This window comes from Mixophyes fleayi, chromosome 2 (assembly GCF_038048845.1).
Source record: "Mixophyes fleayi isolate aMixFle1 chromosome 2, aMixFle1.hap1, whole genome shotgun sequence".
NCBI lineage: Eukaryota > Metazoa > Chordata > Amphibia > Anura > Limnodynastidae > Mixophyes > Mixophyes fleayi.
Window position 1 is genome coordinate 285,395,990 of NC_134403.1, and position 18,087 is coordinate 285,414,076.

Here is an 18,087-nt window from a genome sequence, read left to right on the forward strand (position 1 = left end):
CCACACCTGCCAGGGTCCAACACGATTACCTGGGGATCGCTGCCTCTTCTCCTGGTGTTGAGTCCGTTCATTGATGAGCGCCATATTGGATTCGGGTCTGCACATGCGCAGACCCGTCTTTTATATCTTCTGTCATACAGCAATAGGCTGATTCCTCCCACTTACCTCTCTCAATTAATTAAAGCACCTGTGTTTTTCTCAAATTGACAATCTTCTTGTACTCCAGCCTGCTCAGTTGAGGTTTATTTGGGTCCCATCATTTAGTTACCTGTCATACTAGGAAAATCAGCATCTCCAGCTTCCAAGCTTAACCTGGCTTTCCAGACACCCTGTACCTGCAGTCACCTGTCATACTAGGAAAACCAGCATCTCCAGCTTAACCTGGCTTTCCAGACACCCTGTACCTGCAATCTCCTGTCATAATTGGAAAACCAACGTCTCCAGCTTAACCTGGCTATTCAGACACCATGTACCTGCAGTAACCTTTCATATATGGAATGCAGCATATCCAGCTTCCCAGCTAAACCTGATCATTCAGATACCTGTACTTGTTCTACTTCTACACCTACACCATCTCCAACCGGTCTCGCTTGGTGCCCGACCAGAGAACCGCGAACTGAGGGGCTGAAACAGCTAAGACCAAACCCTCATGGAGGTCCCTCATGAATACCTTCACCCTGTTAGAATTCACCTCTCCGTGGAAGGCAGAGCTAAACCATGCAGACCGCAAGGGATCTGAAAATATTGCCGTTTACATGATACTGGCCAGGTTCCGTAAACCAGACTCACCTAAACAGCCTGCATTTAGCAGATATTCTATTACAACTAAACTGTCAGAATAAATTTTACGCAGAGGACTGTCTACTTTGGATTTCTTCTGAGACTTTGGATTCTTCTTGGCGGGCTTGCTCGTCTCTGTGTTATATTAGCAGTGACTTCTTGCTTTCTTAACTTCAAAAAGATATAAAGCTTTTCACATGATGGCTACTATTCCTACTCATCTAAAAATTCCCCATGGCAAAACACTGGTTCCTCCCCATCTACGTCCTAAACTCCTCAGATGGACTCATGCTTCATGCTTTGCCAACCATTACGGTAACAAGAAGACGAAGGAAATAATTTCACGAAGTTACTGGTGGCCTTCCTTACACTGTGACGTTGATGATTTTGTCTCTTCATGTTCCACCTGTGTACCGACAATCTCCTTATGGATTTCTGCATGCACTTCCCATTCCTGATCGTCTTTGGAGTCATCTCTCTATGGAATTCATAACCAATTTGCCCTGTTCCAAAGGGTACTCTGTGGTGTGGGTTATCACTGACCGCTTTTCTTGAGCAGCTCATCTTGTTCCTTTGAAAGGTTTACCCTCGGTCTCCACCCTTGCTTAGTTGTTCATAAAAGAGATCTTTCGTCTCCACGGTTGTCCGGATGTGATAGTCTCTGACCATGGGACTCAGTTTGTGGCAACATTTTGGGGAGTTTTCTGTCGTGTATGTGGGATCAAGTTGAATTTGAACGGTCTGACTGTAAGAACCAATCAGGAGCTGGAGAAATTACTCAGCTGCTATATCTCTACCAAGCACGATAACTGGGTCAATCTAGTACCTTGAGCAGAATTCACCCATAATAACCATTGTCACAGCTCAACTTCAGTCTCACCTTTCTTTGCCCTTCAGGGACTCCACCCCAAGCTTCCTCTGTTCTTGGATCTACCACCCTCCGGAGTTCCTGCCATAGATTCTCTTTTGCAGAATTTTTCTTCTTGGTGGGCCCAAATCAATCAGAAACTGTTTCAAACCTCTATTCTAAGCAAGAAGTCTTTTGATAAAGGGAGACGGCCTGCTCCCATCCTTTCTCCAGGTGATAAAGTGTGGTTTTCCACTTGCAACCTTTGCCTCCAGGTTCCTTCCAGGAAATTTGCTCCCTGCTTCATTGGTCTAAGATCTCGGAGGTCATCAACCCTGTGGCGTTTAGATTGGAATTACCTCTCACCATTAGGATACCTAATGTGTTTCATGTCTCCCTTCTGAAGCCACTTATTTGTTATTAACAAATTTTCTTCCTCTAAAAAGCCTCTGTACAAGACAAAGAGTATGAGGTTGATGAAGTCTTACACTCTCGTATTTACAGAAGCTCTTTTCAATTTCTAGTTAAGTGGAAGGGTTATGGACCGGAGGAACGTTCCTGGATTCCTAGTAAAGATTTTCATGCTCTTTTAAAAAAAATCATGAAAAATTTCCACACAAACCTTTTAGTGTGTCCAGTGTCCACCCTTAAGGGAGGGGGTACTATCACAAACTTACTTGCTCCTGTGTTGCTGATTTCCGTGCCTCTGTGTACAGCAGAGCACTTCCTGGTTTGGGCGGTCACATGATTATGGCTGGCAGGCGGCATATCAACTGGATACTGCAACCTTGCTAGAGCAACAAGTTATCACTTTGTGTCTGGCTCTGTGTTCCCTGTGCTGTTTCTGGTGTTTCTCTGTGTATGAACTTTGGCTTGTTTAACCTCTGCTTCTGAATCCACTGCTGCCTGTGTACCTGTGTATCCGACCCGGCTATCCTTATTGACTACGCTGCTGCCTGTGTACCTGTGTAATGACCCGGCTATAATTATTGACTACTCTGCTGCCTATGCACCTGTGTATCTGACCCAGCTATCCTTACTGACTATGCTGCTACCTGTTCACCTGTTTATCCAACCTGGCAACTCTCCTGAGCGTAGTGTATCCTCAGTGTATCCGACCAGGAGTTCCACTGTATATGGCTTGGATTCTTCTGTATGTGTTGTGTTTTTTCAGCTAACTGATCCTGTTCCTCTGTGCCGTACTACACTACCTCTACAGAGCCTATTCTTCATTGTTTTGTCGGATCTCTTACCTACCATTGCTAAACTAAGGGCTGTGACCTACGGACCTCCGGCAGCAAAATCCATCCCACCTTGCGGCGGTTCTTGGTGAAGACCGGGGGCTTTGTTAGACTCTGCGCCTTAGGAAGGCTAGCGCTAACACTGACTGATAGGAAACTACTGAGAACCGTAACAAGGCATAGGTAACACCCAGTAGGTATTGCACACACTCGCTGCAGTGTTGCTGTCATTGAGTCTAGAGGCGGAGAAGCTGGCACTAAAGCCAGCTTGGAGCAGTTCACCAGAAACCCTGCATAAAAGGGTGGATAAATCGGAGTGGAAGGAAAAGACAGGGAGCGCTAACCTGTTGAGCCTGGTGGAGGGATGGCCTGTCCACTTGCTGCAAAGCTCAGTGTGGGAAGCCGCAATGCAATGGCCCTGGCTCAGCAGTGAACAAGCAACATAGTAAACACATGAAATCCAGCCTGAACACTGGAGAATGAGAGTCTGCTGGAGCATATCTTTCTGTCTATGAATTATAATAAAAAAAGAGAGTTTAAAAGACTGCTTGCCAAAATGAAAATAAATTAAGGAGAACATTTTTTAAATCAGAATGGTTAGCTTTCCAGAGGGGACAGAGGTCTTACAACCTTAGCACTCCATGGAGTCTTGGCTGACAGATACTGTGGCTGGATCAATTAGAAATAACTTATTGTATAAATATATTTTAATTAGTGGCACAGTGCAACAATGTACATCATTGCAAATGTACTGATTTTTGTATGGGAATGTATTGGTTTCTGAGACAATATGACAGTGGCAAAGGTACTCAAACCAAGTTCTCAAGAGCTACCAACAGGTCATGTTATCAGGATTTCTGTTTGTAGAAACATGTGGGATAATTGCTCAAACTGTTGGTAGCTCTTAGGGACTGAGATTGGGCACCTCTGTATTATGGTATGATTGTGTGCATGACAACCTTGTTTCATTTTTGTATAGTCAATGTTATATATGCCGTATTTTAACTTTTCTAGTGTACTCATGGTTTCTCATGTGTGGTTTAACCGTGGGACCCAGACTTGAAAGGAATTCAGTACAATATACTTCCAACTGCAGTTATAATTCTATCCTGGATTGTCCAGGTTTTAACTGTCCAAAATAAAGAGTTTGCTAGTGTTTGATTGTCTAAAATTGTTTGTTGCCGTGTAATGTTGGGTAGTGAATATATGTCACAGTCACATGGCTTTTGTTTTCTTTAATCTGAATGTCCAGAGTGTTGCAACCCAAAACTTGTACCAAATGTGTTTTGGGAGTAGGTGGAGGTGGGTTAACATAGAACTGATAGTAAATAAAAAAATAACTGCACTGGGCAGTCCTCCAAATATATATATATATATATCATCCTCCTTGTCATTCATTTTTCACCATACTCCCCTGTAATTAATATACCCCGCTGTAATTTATTCCTCCCTCACCATACATTTTTTTTCTCCACAACTGCAGTCTCAATTCTTATTTATTTACCCCAATCCCCCTCCACTTATCCTGTAATTGATTTCTCCCTCGAAGCCTCTCCCTCTATAATTAATTTACCCATCCTTCACCCTCCATTGTAATTCATGTTCCCCTTTCTCAGCCTCCCAGAAGTTTATTCCCCTCCTCCAGCACACCTGTAATTCATCCTCACTCTCTCTTGTAGAATACATTCTCCGCAACCTGTGTTATTTCCCCTCCTTCACTCCCCCTATACATTTGCACTCTTCGTCTCCCTTAATATCCACTATGCTACTGATTCACCTCTTTACACTTCCCCTTCCCAAATATTTGAAATAGAAACTCCCCAAGACATTCACTTTTCACCCTCTTTATTGCTCAACTAGATCAAGGCTGGCACCAGTGTCATCTGCTTCCTGTAGTACAGATCCTCGTTTTGGTAAAATAAAAACCATAAGTAATGACGCAAGACTAGCTCTGCTAATAGCTCCCACCTGAAATGAGCTCTTATGGATTATGCATTTGTAGTTATAACCAGGAGATTTCCCATGCTCTATGTTCAGTGCCGGGATAGCAGTTGTGAGTGGCTGTGATAGTGTAAATAAGTATACTCATGATAAGTTTTACTGTTTTTCTACATTACTAGGTATGTAAGTGAAATCAATGAAAATTTGCTATTAAAAATATAGGTTGCTAGGGTAAGTTATACATAGCAGTAATGTCACATTGTGGGAGAAATTACTGGTATGGTAATGGTATAAACATCCACTTTTATTGTTAACTTTTGACGACTGGAAGTAGTCTAAATGGTAGCGACTCAGTTTTAGGAATTTTGCTGATATGGGTTACTTTTATTGTGATTTTTTTATTTTTGTACAGTTAAGAATAACTGTTGTTTCATTTATGTATTATTCCATTTTTTATTTTACAGAGAAAATTCATTTTTCCATAGTTCAATTACATTTTCCCATAAGCAATAGCATACATTTAGTATGACCCAAGAAATAAACTTCAAAATGTACTCTTCTGTCTAATTAGATAATAACTAAGTATGTATTAGTGAAATGTTATATAATACAAGTTCGAAGTATGTATTTTTTCATCTTTTTACATAGTAACATCAGCATAGACTCAGCATAGTAATTCAATTACAAAACTAAGTGTACATTTGTAATGACAGATTGTTTTAACTACTTAGACCACTGATCTGGGTCTCCTCAGACTCCTAGATATTCTACTGCAGCCACAGCTCATACAACATCTTTTTGGAGACACAATCAAGTGATTATAAATTCTGTACAGTGGTTACTGGCCATATCACTTTTATCCTGGGATGCTATGTATGGAGCCATGCATGGGAGTATGCGGCTGACTTATTGAGCTGCCATATTTATAGAGCTGAACAGAACTTAGACCTGCTTTACCTTATTTTTCCCTGAAGGTCATGGCTTGCTGTTCTGCTTCACAGTTTGAACCTAGGTAGGATTTTCTATGAATGCTTAATAATAGTATTATAAAAATATGTATATCTAAAAATTTTTGTTGTTGTTATAGATATCACAGAAGACTTTATCATTCCACTGTTCAACTTCTACAGAAGCATGGGCTCCCTTAACGTGACTGAAACAGAGTATGCTTTACTTTCTGCAATAATCGTATTCTTTTCAGGTGCATAAATTAGCTTATTATTCTCTTTCAGGAAAATAACTTAAAAAAATAAAATCGATGTGAACTTTTTGTAACTCATAGATTGTTCATAAGAGGCTTATTATTGCCTAATTATCAGAATACTACACTTTTGGTTTTGCTTCTGAATTTTTTTTTCAATAACGTCTAATTACAGATCGCCCATTTTTAAAGAACAAGAACTGTGTTGAAAAACTGCAGGAGCCCCTTTTAGGCATTTTACACAAGTATTCAAAAATCTATCATCCAGAAGACTCACAACATTTTGCACGACTGACTGGTCGTCTGACAGAACTAAGGACCCTTAATCACAACCATTCAGAAGTGCTGATATCATGGAAAACAAGAGACACCAAGCTTACTTCATTACTTTATGGTGGCTGGGACTTCCACTGAATTCTAAAACGGCAAAGATGAAATCAACCTAAATATCTACTCGTCCTAATTTATGTAAATGTCTCATTTAAGATGTTGGACTTTGTTTTTTCGTGCCAATAGACTTTTTAGACAATATTTAAAAAAGGAAATCTAGCTGGTTACTGTAGCTGAATTAAGTAGAAACCTTCTACACAATATTGAGCACAATGGCATTAATTACATCCCAGGATTCTATTTCATACTTATATAAAATCTAATTGATCAAGGGAGAGCATAAAAAGACAATCAATATTTTATTGATATTTTGCAGAAAAAAAGTAAACAACACATTGACAGTGTTTTGTTTTTTAAAAAAGATGCTGAATAGAGTTTTCATATTTCATATTTAGGTGATTTTTTCTTTTGATGATTTGTACATGTCGCCCTGCAACATTTAGTTTTATCTTTCTGACTTTATTATGTGTTTTTCAGACTTTTATATCAAGCAGCAGAGTTGTGCATTTGCATTGCTCTTGGATTTGACACAGAATTGCTCTGTGGATAAAATTACATTCAATGCACAGAGACTGATTTGTATTGTATCCAGGGACACTGAAAATAACTTATTCCAGCTGTCATTTATTGTTACATTCTACAAAATGGCAGCTAGAATTTGGTTGATATAGGTAACATCTCCACTTATTCAAACCTGCAGTTTGATAAATTTACCCCTTGGGGTAGACACACAAAAATAAAACAATACATTTAGTAAAAGTTGCACAAGGACATTTATAAAACAATACATTGAATTAATATTGTCTGACTGTGCACAACCCATTTAGCGGCAGTTAGTAAATAAGTGATTTGAAAAAAGTATAATGATTTTGTTAGCATGAGCGGTTGTAACAATTTGTTACATTGCTGCTACTTTAGAAAAGACAAACATGCGAAACCTGCATTCACAGCAATTTTTGAGACGCTTGGAGGTTGTGACCTACTTAAAGACAGCAGCAGAAAACAGGCCACTAGGGGGTACTTTCCTACTCCAAAGATGTATTCATTGCTAACTCTTGAATGACACACCTCCAAGTACCTAGAGTACCCTATTTTAATCTAAGTTTAATATATCGTATTTCAATGAATGTAAAATATCACAAAATGTCCGAAATATATGATTAATACCTACTTGTATTGTTCCAAACACATTAAATACTTTTTATATACATAAATATACATATATATATATATATATATATAGGATTTTTTTTTGCATTTAGTCAGTCCTCTGTTTAGTGAATAGCTAAAAAAATGTAGTTAGAGTGGAAATATTGGCTCACCATGTTTACAACCTAGTATGTTTACAATGTAGCATAGCAGCAATGTTACATCTGAGATGAGGGGTATGGAAACAAACCAGTTGAATAATATAATGTGACCACGACCCCAAGGTGCTGCTGTAGGCTCCCACGTTTAGTGCATCCCCACACAGTGGATTTTGCATAATGAGCCCTGTTTTTTAACAATATTATTTGCAAATTGCTCAAGTTAGAGGGAACAATTCATGGCAAATACTGTAAGTCAATCATTGAAATATAATGCCTTTAAAAGGATATTGCTGCTGCTTCTAGTGTATGGTTTTACATACATTTCAGCAAAGGTTTCAAAATATGGTTTGTGAATCTCAGTAATAGCCTAGTTAACCTACAAAACGTTGATGGGAGTAATTACCATAGGGGGAAAAAAATAATTCACATGTTCCAATTTAGAACAAGACCTGAGGGTTTACAGATGTGTGAAAATCCCCCCTCTAGATTATAAATACTTCTAAATTGTTAAATATATGAATAAAATCTGTTGCACTACAATTTTTAGAATTGCAAAGGTAGAAGGGTGGGAATATGGATAGGTATGGACTAGCAGTTTTTGGGTGTGGTTAACAAAGTAAATCCTCTGTTATATTACTAAAGGATATGTACAGGTATGGAATCTGTCCATCTGCAGCACTTTCTGGATAAGAGGTTATTCTTTAGTTTGGAACACCATACTTAAAAATCTTATATTCTACATTTACAAATTACCCCTGTCCTTCCCACAATGCCAGACATCTCACTTCTTCTAACTTATTTAGCACTGCTCCTCACAGTGACCATATAAAGAAAAGGTATGATGTTATGTTTGACTTCTATTACAATCTTCCTGATAAAAAGTAATTATTGCATTTTTTTCCTTCTGGTTTTCTGAACTTTCTGGTGTCCAGATAAGAGATCTCTACCCTTATACATACATGCACGCCATGCAAATTGCACCACAACCTGTCCATTGTTATTTGTTTAGGCTACTTCAGGAGATGCCTAAAGCTGGCTCTGAACAAAATAGCGAGCAATTGGCTTGATATTGCCATTTGCATAGTACCTTAACTACAACACTGACTTGCTTGATTTGAGCGGTGGACAGACGGATTTTGTGTAGATTGGTCACCAGTAGGCTATGTGGACAGTGACACAGTCGCTTGGCTCCCTGGCTGAGCGGCAGGATTGCATGTATGTGACTAGTTTAAAAATTATCAAATTATGTTATTTATGCTGGGTCCATTCCTGTGCTACAGGTAAATTAATATTTATAAATATTTTTAGAGAAAAAGACCTGGTACACTAGGAATTAAAAATTAAAGAAATGTGAAACAGTCCAAAGGATGCTGTGATAACATTTATTGATTGTCACTATTACTTGTTTTACCCTGTTCAACTCTAAGTCAATGGAATTTTAACATTATTTTTTTTTTTTTTAAATAACCAAAAAATCTGTGGAATTTTACTGTTTCAAAACAGTAAAATGTTTTATTTTAACTGTAAAATAAATAAGGGTTTGTTCACACTAATCTACTGCTAATTTGTTTCTCATCCACTTACACTTGAAAAGCTCATTAAAAATAGGTTGAATGTTTTCTTATGGCCTTGATCCCACCATTTGTGTTCTAAAATGTTAATGCTGAATTTTAAATTGTAGAACATAGCTTGCATGTGATGCGGCCGCCTGTGCGCTGACACGGCCGCATCGCGTGTCATGCGATGCCGCCGCCGTTTATAATCAGGTGTGCTACCAGTACAATATTGTATTGATAAAAGTGCATGAAAAGTGAATGGAAACCATGTCAAAAGCATAAAGACTTTACTCTATTTCTAATAATTTGATAGACACATTCTAGCAACATGTAGTGCTGTAATTCCAAACTCAGAGTTCTAGGAGCATGCATTATTATGTCTATGACTGACCCTGACCAACACATCATAGATCCAAGCGGTTTTAACTGACTGGCGCGAAAAGCTATTTCACTAATCAGTTCAAACAATTAATAAGTTGGATTGGTGTTAAATATGCAAAGTTTTTTGTACATATATTGACTTATCCTTTAAAGAAAATCTCCAGTTCAACAGTGGCATTCTTACATGAGATCTCGACTTATATTATTTGCCTAAAACCCCCAATTCCCATCTCGTAAAACTGTGGGGGCCAGGCATAAAACCTTTTGCAATCAGCCTCAAAGTCCAGTTCTAAGTCCTAAGTTGACAACTAAGTCAAGGTCAACTCTCCAGGATGTTAATACATGAAATGCACATCCCTGGGTTGATGTGAATGTGCTTGTTGAGGAAGTGGATATTTTAGGTGAAAAGAAAATAGTTTAAGTTGTGATAACTTTTAATAGTTGAAACGGCATATTGTTCTCTAGAATATTTTGATAAGTTCTTTATTTCCTGTGCAAATTAATCTCTAACAGACCAATGAAAAAACAGCCTTAATCACAATGCCATGATCATTTTTTTATTGTTAGTGTTAGAGTGTGTAAACTGCCTGATTTTTTGAACATGGGTTAATGAACTGTTTGCATTATTTATCCTTGCTGACTAATTTGTAAATGTATTTTATTGTGCCTTACAAACAGTAAGTTTGCCAATCATTTAATGCATAAAACTTAAGGAAGCATAAACATGTGCAACTAAGCATCAAAATCACAGATCAATTGCCCAAATTAACTTTTTCACCAAAAGCAAAAAATAATTGCTGTATCCACCCTAATAGATCTTAATCATTGCCTATACATCTAATTTGGGTGTTGTATGACTTGTTAAAGAAATGTTATGTTCTTATTTTTTTTTAAATATTGTTTTGCTCATTGTAAAATTCTAACTGTGAAATATTCCTATTTTTATTAAAATATATTTCAACTCCCAGTATTATTTTCTTTTTCTTTGTATTTACTTCTTCTTTGTAGGTTGTAGAGGCATAAGTCATGCTTTATGTAACATTGTATTGCATTGTGGTTTATTTTGTCTTATTATACAAATATAAACCCAAGTTTTAACACAAGCAACTGTGAACTGCATGCATACTAAGCATGCGCATGACGCTAATTTGGCCAACTATTAAATAACGGTCGCTCGTCGACAGCTCGGCCGCTCATTGGCTGATGGATTTAAAATGCCACGTGCTGCCGTTTCGCTATATTTTCCCGCTCACGTGCCGGGCCAGTACCGTGTTCGTGACGTCTGTTGCACCGGTTTTGTGACTCACGGTTTCCGTTTCGGATACTCGTCCTCTAATTATTTTCGGAATACAGAAACTTATCGGCAACTACAGACAGGTGTGGAAAGCACCTACGTTTTCCATTTGTACATTTTAACCCCGTGAGCTCTTCGTTGCAACATTTTAGACATATCCGGCTTCTGCTATAGTGTTGTATGTAAAGATATATATGTATGTATAATTTTATTTTAAACATCGAAAAGTATCTGCATGACAAGTATATTAACAACACTGTCAAATGCAGCTTTTATGAAACAAGAAGTCCCTGCAAAAACGGACTTAGAAGTTGTATTTGCTCAATACCTGGGCAACAACAGGTTATTCCTGGCCCTAATCACTATCTCCTCGGAAAAAGTTTTGTGTTTTGGCTAATCTGTTTGTGCCTCTAGGGTGTCATGGTGTGACTGATCAATTTTTCACTTTACATTATGGCTTGTAGTCATGCCCCTGATGGTTAGATAGTGAAAGAATCATTTGAAATAAGCAATAAGATAATTACTTGAATATATGAGTCTATTGGCTTTGATACTTGGAATGAATGAATATATATATATATATATATATACATATATATATATATATATATATATATATATATATATATATATATATATATAGTTAGTCCGACTATAATATATACTATATTATATATTTGGACTATTTTTACAAAGTGTGTATGATGTACAATGTACTTTTAAGCACAGCAAGGAGGCAAGCCAGGTTCTATTCATTAACAACCTTAATCATTAGGTCCGTCAGCCTCTTCATAAGTATCCAATACTGCTCACCCTCATAATTAATTCCCAATCATCATGCCTAACTCCCTCAATAGCAACTTTCAACCAATTATATTAATTCCTCCCTCCATTCCCCTTTGCCTGTTGCTGATCCATCAGTAGCTGGAGGGAAACTAATTACATTGTTAGTTATTATTATCTTTGACTTATAAGGCGCCACAAAGGGTCAGCAGCGCCGTACATTACCTATACAGAAAACAGAACCAAGACACATCATGATACTAAAATGTATACAAACACAGGTGACACGGTAAAGCAAATCAGATTATATTTGGGACAGATAGTGAAAGGGATGGTAGAAATCAGCGAGAAGAAGGCCAAAGCTTAAGAAGACAGGGAAAACAGGGCTAGCGAAGCAGGCCAAGAGGTACAGAGGGTGAAGGAACAGTAGAAGGAGCACACAAGGAAAGAGGGCCCTGCTCATGAGAGCTTACATCCTAAGGGGAAGGGGGAGACACAAATAGGGTGGTACTAACTGGGAGAGAGCCAGGACAAGAAAGTTAGGAGGACTGATAGACTTGAATAAAGAAATGAGTCTTAAGGGCATGCTTGAAGCCTTTGAGTTCCACAGCAGGGGAGCAGCCCGGGCAAAGTCCTGAAGACGAGAGTGAGAGGAGGTGATCAGTGAAGTAGTGAGGCGGCGGTCACAGGCAGAGCGGAGGGGGCGGCTAGGATTGTAGGTAGAGATGAGATTGGAGATGTAGGGAGGGGAAGATTGACTAAGAGCTTTAAAGGTGAGGGTGAGGAGTTTAAATTTAATTCTGTAGGGTATGGGGAGCCAATGTAGTGACTGTTGAAGGGAGACTGCAGATACAGAGTGGCGGGAGAGAAAAATGAAACGGACAGCAGCATTGAGCATAGACTTGAGAGGGTCAAGGCGAGAATCAGGTAGGCCAGAGAGAAGGAGGTTACAGTAGTCAAGGCGAGAACAAGGGTATGTACTTCTGCTCCCATAGAGCGCACTAGTTTGGAGTGAGGGGAGGTCCTCCAGCTGTCTGTGAGTGAGTGGCCAGCAAAGGGGAGGTAAGCTGCTCGGTCCTTACCTCGAAGAACAAGAGGCGGAGCACTTATCCTCAAGCTTTTACTTTCCAGAGCGACATGCTGCCTCCCAAATGCCTTTCACCAGCCCTCGATGGTGCATCCAAAAGCCCGGCACTCTAGGTAGTGCCTAATTGTAGCACAGGGTCTGGGAGAGTGTGAGAGAAAAGGCTAGTGGGAGGAGGCACCTTAGGAGAATATCTTCCTTGGTGGTAGTGTAGCTTTAAGGTAATCATTTGTAAAGTGCTGTAAAATGTGTAATGATAGTGTGTCAAATCATATATAAAATACTGTTCCTACACATTTTAAAAGAGAATTGTAATCTTGAAAATGTTACAACCCAAACCCTCATTCACTCATCTAGCAGATCTCCCAGGCAGTGACATTAACAATATGCCTTTGCTCAGGTGTCTTTTTTCAAAAATCTAAATATCCTTTCACTCTTGTATTTAATGCTAATTAAAGCAGTAGGGGAAGTGGCGGAATGGCATTCCACCATGTAGCGGCCCACTTCGACCTATATATATATATAAATATATAGAGAGAGAGAGATATGAAGAAAAAAGCAAATGGCACTCATGGAATGCAGAAAAAATGAAGGATATTTATTCCAAATATGGTAGCAACGTTTCAAGACCAGTGTGGTCTCTCTCAAGTCTCCATAAAGCATACCAAACAAACCTTCAGTAGCTAAAAAGATGCCAAACAGCAGTGAATGCATCCAAAATGAACACTAAATCTATTCATAGAACATAAGAAATACAACTTACATAACCGCCACAAAATGAGCATAAGAAATATCTTCCTAGAAAATATAGTAAAGGAAAATTGCATATCATTTTGCTAGGCAACCATGGGGCATATTTAAGAAAGCACGATAGTGCTCTTACCGGAAAATTAAGCTCCCTGGGTGTCCTCCGCAAATTTATGAAAAGGTGCATCGCAGCAGATATCTGCTGCTTGCACTCCTCTTCGTTTTTGAGAGCAGTCACCATTCAACAGTATGGTGACTGCTCCCAGCCCAAATCTAACAAGTTCCGAAAAAACATTTTTTTTCGGAAACTTGTCATGTTAATGTACGCCAGCTGAAGCTGGCGTACATTATCATAATTGAAAAAATCCAATGCTGTCAGCTCTGCTCCGAAGAGCAGAACTGGACAGCGCATGTGTGGAGGGATCACATGATCCCTCCCTGTCACACAGCTCTCTCTGCAACGATAGTTGCATAGACAGAGCAGGGATCTTTGTGCGCATGTGCAGTTCTTCTAAATGCACATGCGCAATTGAAGGATGAAGAGAACGAGGAGGAGATCCGGAGACAGCGCTTCCGAAGACGGGGGTAAGTATGATTTTTTTTTTTATTACAGAAACAGCAGTTTTTCGGAACTGCTGTTTCTGTGATCTGTTGTTCATAAATTTGAGAAATAGTTCAATCCTTATCCATGCGATAAGGATTGATAACTATTTCTCACTTTTGCCGATGATTGATAAATGTGCCCCCATAACTGTGTTGAGGAAATAACAAATTCACAAGGAAATCAATAATATGTGGGGGTAATTGAGTTCCCCCTGAATTTGCACGAAACTATGGTAATAATGGTAATAAAGCGCATTATTACCGTAACAACGGTAATAAAGCGCATTATTACCGTAATAACGGTAATAATGTGCAGGCCGCTTTACTTTTACTTGTAACGCGGCCAATTGAATTCCCCCTGTAAAGTTTAAATAGGGAAACAGTAACATCAATATACTGGGTAATGAAACGAACGCCGTCTGAAACAAAAATTACAGTCTAGAACAAATAAATGTATTAAGAAACAATTGTATCAAATGGAGCCCCAAAGTATCAAGATCATCTAGAGTTACTGGGCAGCTAAGACACTGCAAGGTGCTCAGACAGAACATATGAATTACCCGTACCGAAGAGCTAAAGATTGTGAAGCGATAAGGCTCCATAGTGTTACTAAGCAACGGGTAATCTCACAAGTAAGGGGAGGTCATTAACAATCATGGACAAATAGTAATGAAATGTATGGTATTGTAAAATGCTGTGGATGCATCTCAGAAAGTTATCGAGAAAGCATCGAATGAAGCTTTAAATAAACAGAACATGAAGAAAATTGTTAACACACCAAACATAAACATTGAACATTGCGTTTCATTGGGCAGTATCAGGACCGCTATTGTGAATAAGTATACACAAATTGGGCCTAAAAGAGAATGTAATCCCATTGTAATAGGTAGCTTGAGCAATGCTACAGTTGGTCTAATAATAATTATAGAAAAAAGACTTGTACCTTAACATAAAAATAGCCTTCAGGAAGTTATTCAGGCTTGCAACAGGTTAATGAAAAGAAAAGTGTAGTAGTGTAAATATATACAATCACTAAGTGGTAAATGAACATGGTAGTGTAAGTAAAATGGATGTTAAAATACAAAGAAAAAATATCCTATGGGCCTCCAAATAAAGCAATAAATTGGTCTATCATCATATATCTCAGTAAATCTGCTGTACAATGTAGGGCCAATCTCTTGAAAGAGATGGCAATAGGAACATTAGTTATGTGATACTTGTGGCTTTTTAATGTTCCTAGAATAATTACCACCTATTTCAACACATTGTTACTTAGTCACAATGAATGTGACAAGCTTATATACCTGTATCCCTCACCTGGACTGCCATACGATCCCTTATTACAGAAAATAAAGAATACACTTGTCCTCATATACCCTTTTTACTGCAATTAGTTCTGCAGTGGCAGCTTCTTATGTGAATACTTATATGGCATGGTTTGAGGAACAATACCCTTTTCCCTTAGAAGCCAAAAAATTGTTATTTTCTTATAAAATGTGTATAAATGATATATTCCTAATCTGGAGAGTTTAATCCATATCTTGAAATTGCAATGTTTTTAGTTGTGCTTCTTTGTTTTCACTTTATTTAAATTAAAAAAATTTCAGTACCATTTAAAATACTTGTAGTGTCATATACTGGTTATACAACAGTGCAAGGTGCAAATCATTAATACATTTGTTTCTTTATATACATTCACAGACAGACGAAGATGGAGCAGGAGATTCCATTCAAAATATTCCCATTACAAAGGCTTAACAGTTGTCATGTGTCTGCAGTTAAGCCTCATACAGTTATTGGACATAATTCTTTTTTTCAGGTGGGTACAGTATTGTAAATACTTTTTCCACAAGCATTATAATACAAATCTTGTACACACAGCTTACATTCTTGGGTGGTGAGATATAGTAGGTCCCAACTGGGAGAAAATGGAGATGACAGGCGAGGAAGAGGAGTTGATAGATACAATGGATAGGAAGTGCTAGAAGAGGCGAGCTTGAAAAGGGTAATTACTACAGCCTTATTGTCTTTTGTAACAGTCTGATCCGAATTAAGAAAATGCAGTTTTATTTCTAATGGTAATTACTACAGCCTTATTGCCTTTTGCAACAGTCTGATCCGAATTAAGAAAATGCAGTTTTATTTCTAATGGTAATTACTACAGCCTTATTGCAAGTTGTGCTTTCACTGTTTGTTTGTTTAAACATTTTACTGCTAAGGTTTGTTGGGGGGGGGGGGTTTATTGAGGGCTTGATTGAAGAACTCTGATCACATGTGTCTGTTAAGCAGATATATTCATAGTAGAATGACTGCAAAGACAGTGATGGCTGCTTAGTTAGTGTGTATAGCCCTAAGTGTGTATAGATACAAGTGTGAAACAAAAAATTTAAACAGCATAATTCGGAGTTATACCGGAGTTACACTGGAGGAAACAGGAGAGGAACATTCTGCCTATTAACTCAGCTTCACAAGGACTACAGTCAGTATTCACTTGAAACTCCATATTCTACCTCTGATGTTTTCAACTCACCCTGGCTACAAGCTACATGCAACATGAGGACTGTTTTGGACTCTGATCTCATTTTCCTCTCATCTCATGAAAGTTTGTTTTATTTATCAGTTTGTTTTCAATGCAAAATCCACTCTGTTTAATCAGACTGCTGTACTACTTGCTCAACCACTCCCTACCCATGCTACAGTTATTTCAGTCCCCTATCTTAGCACTGTACTTCAATTCTATTTAAGCTTTGTCTCCCTTTACAAGTAGGAAAAAATTATACTGTCTTTCAACCAATCTCCTCTCTCATGAGTCTGCAAAATCTCAGCTACTCAATTACCTGCTCTTTATTACTCTCCATTCAACACTTCCACCCACTCCCCCACATGGCTCCCCACATCATTACTTTATACTATCCAGACATCCAGGAATACACTACATTTGCTGCAGCCTAGCTCTGCACTACTTATCTGATTACACTGGACATTGCAATTAGGCAATTCCTTTAATTCCTAATTTTTGCTATTTGACTAATAGTCCCAATGCTTGCCAAAATATTTTTCTTTATCTCTTTTCATGGCATTATCTTTAGGACTATATCATCCCTCACCCATCCTGCAACACACACCTCTGTCCACATTGCCCCTTCATTACTTCACTCACCTCTAGTGAACACTCATGAACTCTTTTGCTATTTAAATTCAATAACTTTAACAGCCTCACCCTGCCGCCAGAAACTAAAAGGACACACATCTTACAATCATCTTTCCTACCTTTCTTCTTCCCTGCTTCTATTAGCTGGTGATATATCACCTAATCCAGGTCCCCCTCACTTCTCCCACACACATATATCTAAAGACTACAGAAATCTGGCAAACCTCAAACACATCACCTGTCTCCCCTCTCTTCCAAAGTCCTTTAAATGTGCCCTTTGGAATGCACGCTCTGTTTGTAACAAACTTACCTCCGTACATGATCTCTTCCTCTCATACAACCTCAACCTTTTAGCAATAACAGAAACATGGCTCACGCATTCAGACACTGCCTCACCTGCAGCCCTTTCACATGGTGGTCTCCATTTCACCCACACCCCCAGACCAGGAGGCAGACAAGGGGGGGGGTTGGACTACTTCTCTCCCCTCAGTGCACATTCACAGTTCTACCAAGTGTCCCATCACTCACATTCACATCTTTTGAAATACATGCTGTTAGGATTTTTAACCCATTCTCTATGCGTGTTGCTGTCATCTATCGCCCCCCTGGTCCACACCAACAATTTCTTGAACACTTCTCTGCATGGCTCCCTCACTTCTTATCTACTGATATCCCCACCATCATCATGGGTGATTTCAACATCCCTATTTCTAATCCACGTTCCAATGCTGCTTCCAAACTACTCTCTCTAACCTCCTCACTTGACCTCTCCCAGTGG

The 18,087-nt window shown here is 38.7% G+C and overlaps 2 protein-coding genes across 4 annotated transcripts in view; both read left to right on the plus strand.

The window, feature by feature from the left end:
- LOC142139054 (bile acid receptor-like) overlaps nt 1-7,597 on the plus strand; it is an 88,069-nt gene extending 80,472 nt beyond the window's left edge. For 2 of the 3 annotated variants that reach the window (XM_075196310.1, XM_075196311.1), the window contains exons 10-11: nt 5,897-6,010; nt 6,186-7,597. In XM_075196310.1, the coding sequence (XP_075052411.1) occupies nt 5,897-6,010; nt 6,186-6,424 (353 nt within the window). In that variant the 3' untranslated portion in view covers nt 6,425-7,597. The remainder of the gene's footprint in view (nt 1-5,896; nt 6,011-6,185) is intronic. The other variant, XM_075196312.1, reaches the window with a different exon arrangement.
- A 3,311-nt stretch (nt 7,598-10,908) lies between these two features.
- Nucleotides 10,909-18,087, plus strand: part of LOC142139944 (synaptonemal complex protein 1-like) — a 101,728-nt gene continuing 94,549 nt past the window's right edge. Inside the window, exons 1-2 of the mRNA XM_075197811.1 lie at nt 10,909-11,024; nt 15,860-15,977. Of these exons, the coding sequence (XP_075053912.1) occupies nt 15,870-15,977 (108 nt within the window). The 5' untranslated portion in view covers nt 10,909-11,024; nt 15,860-15,869. The remainder of the gene's footprint in view (nt 11,025-15,859; nt 15,978-18,087) is intronic.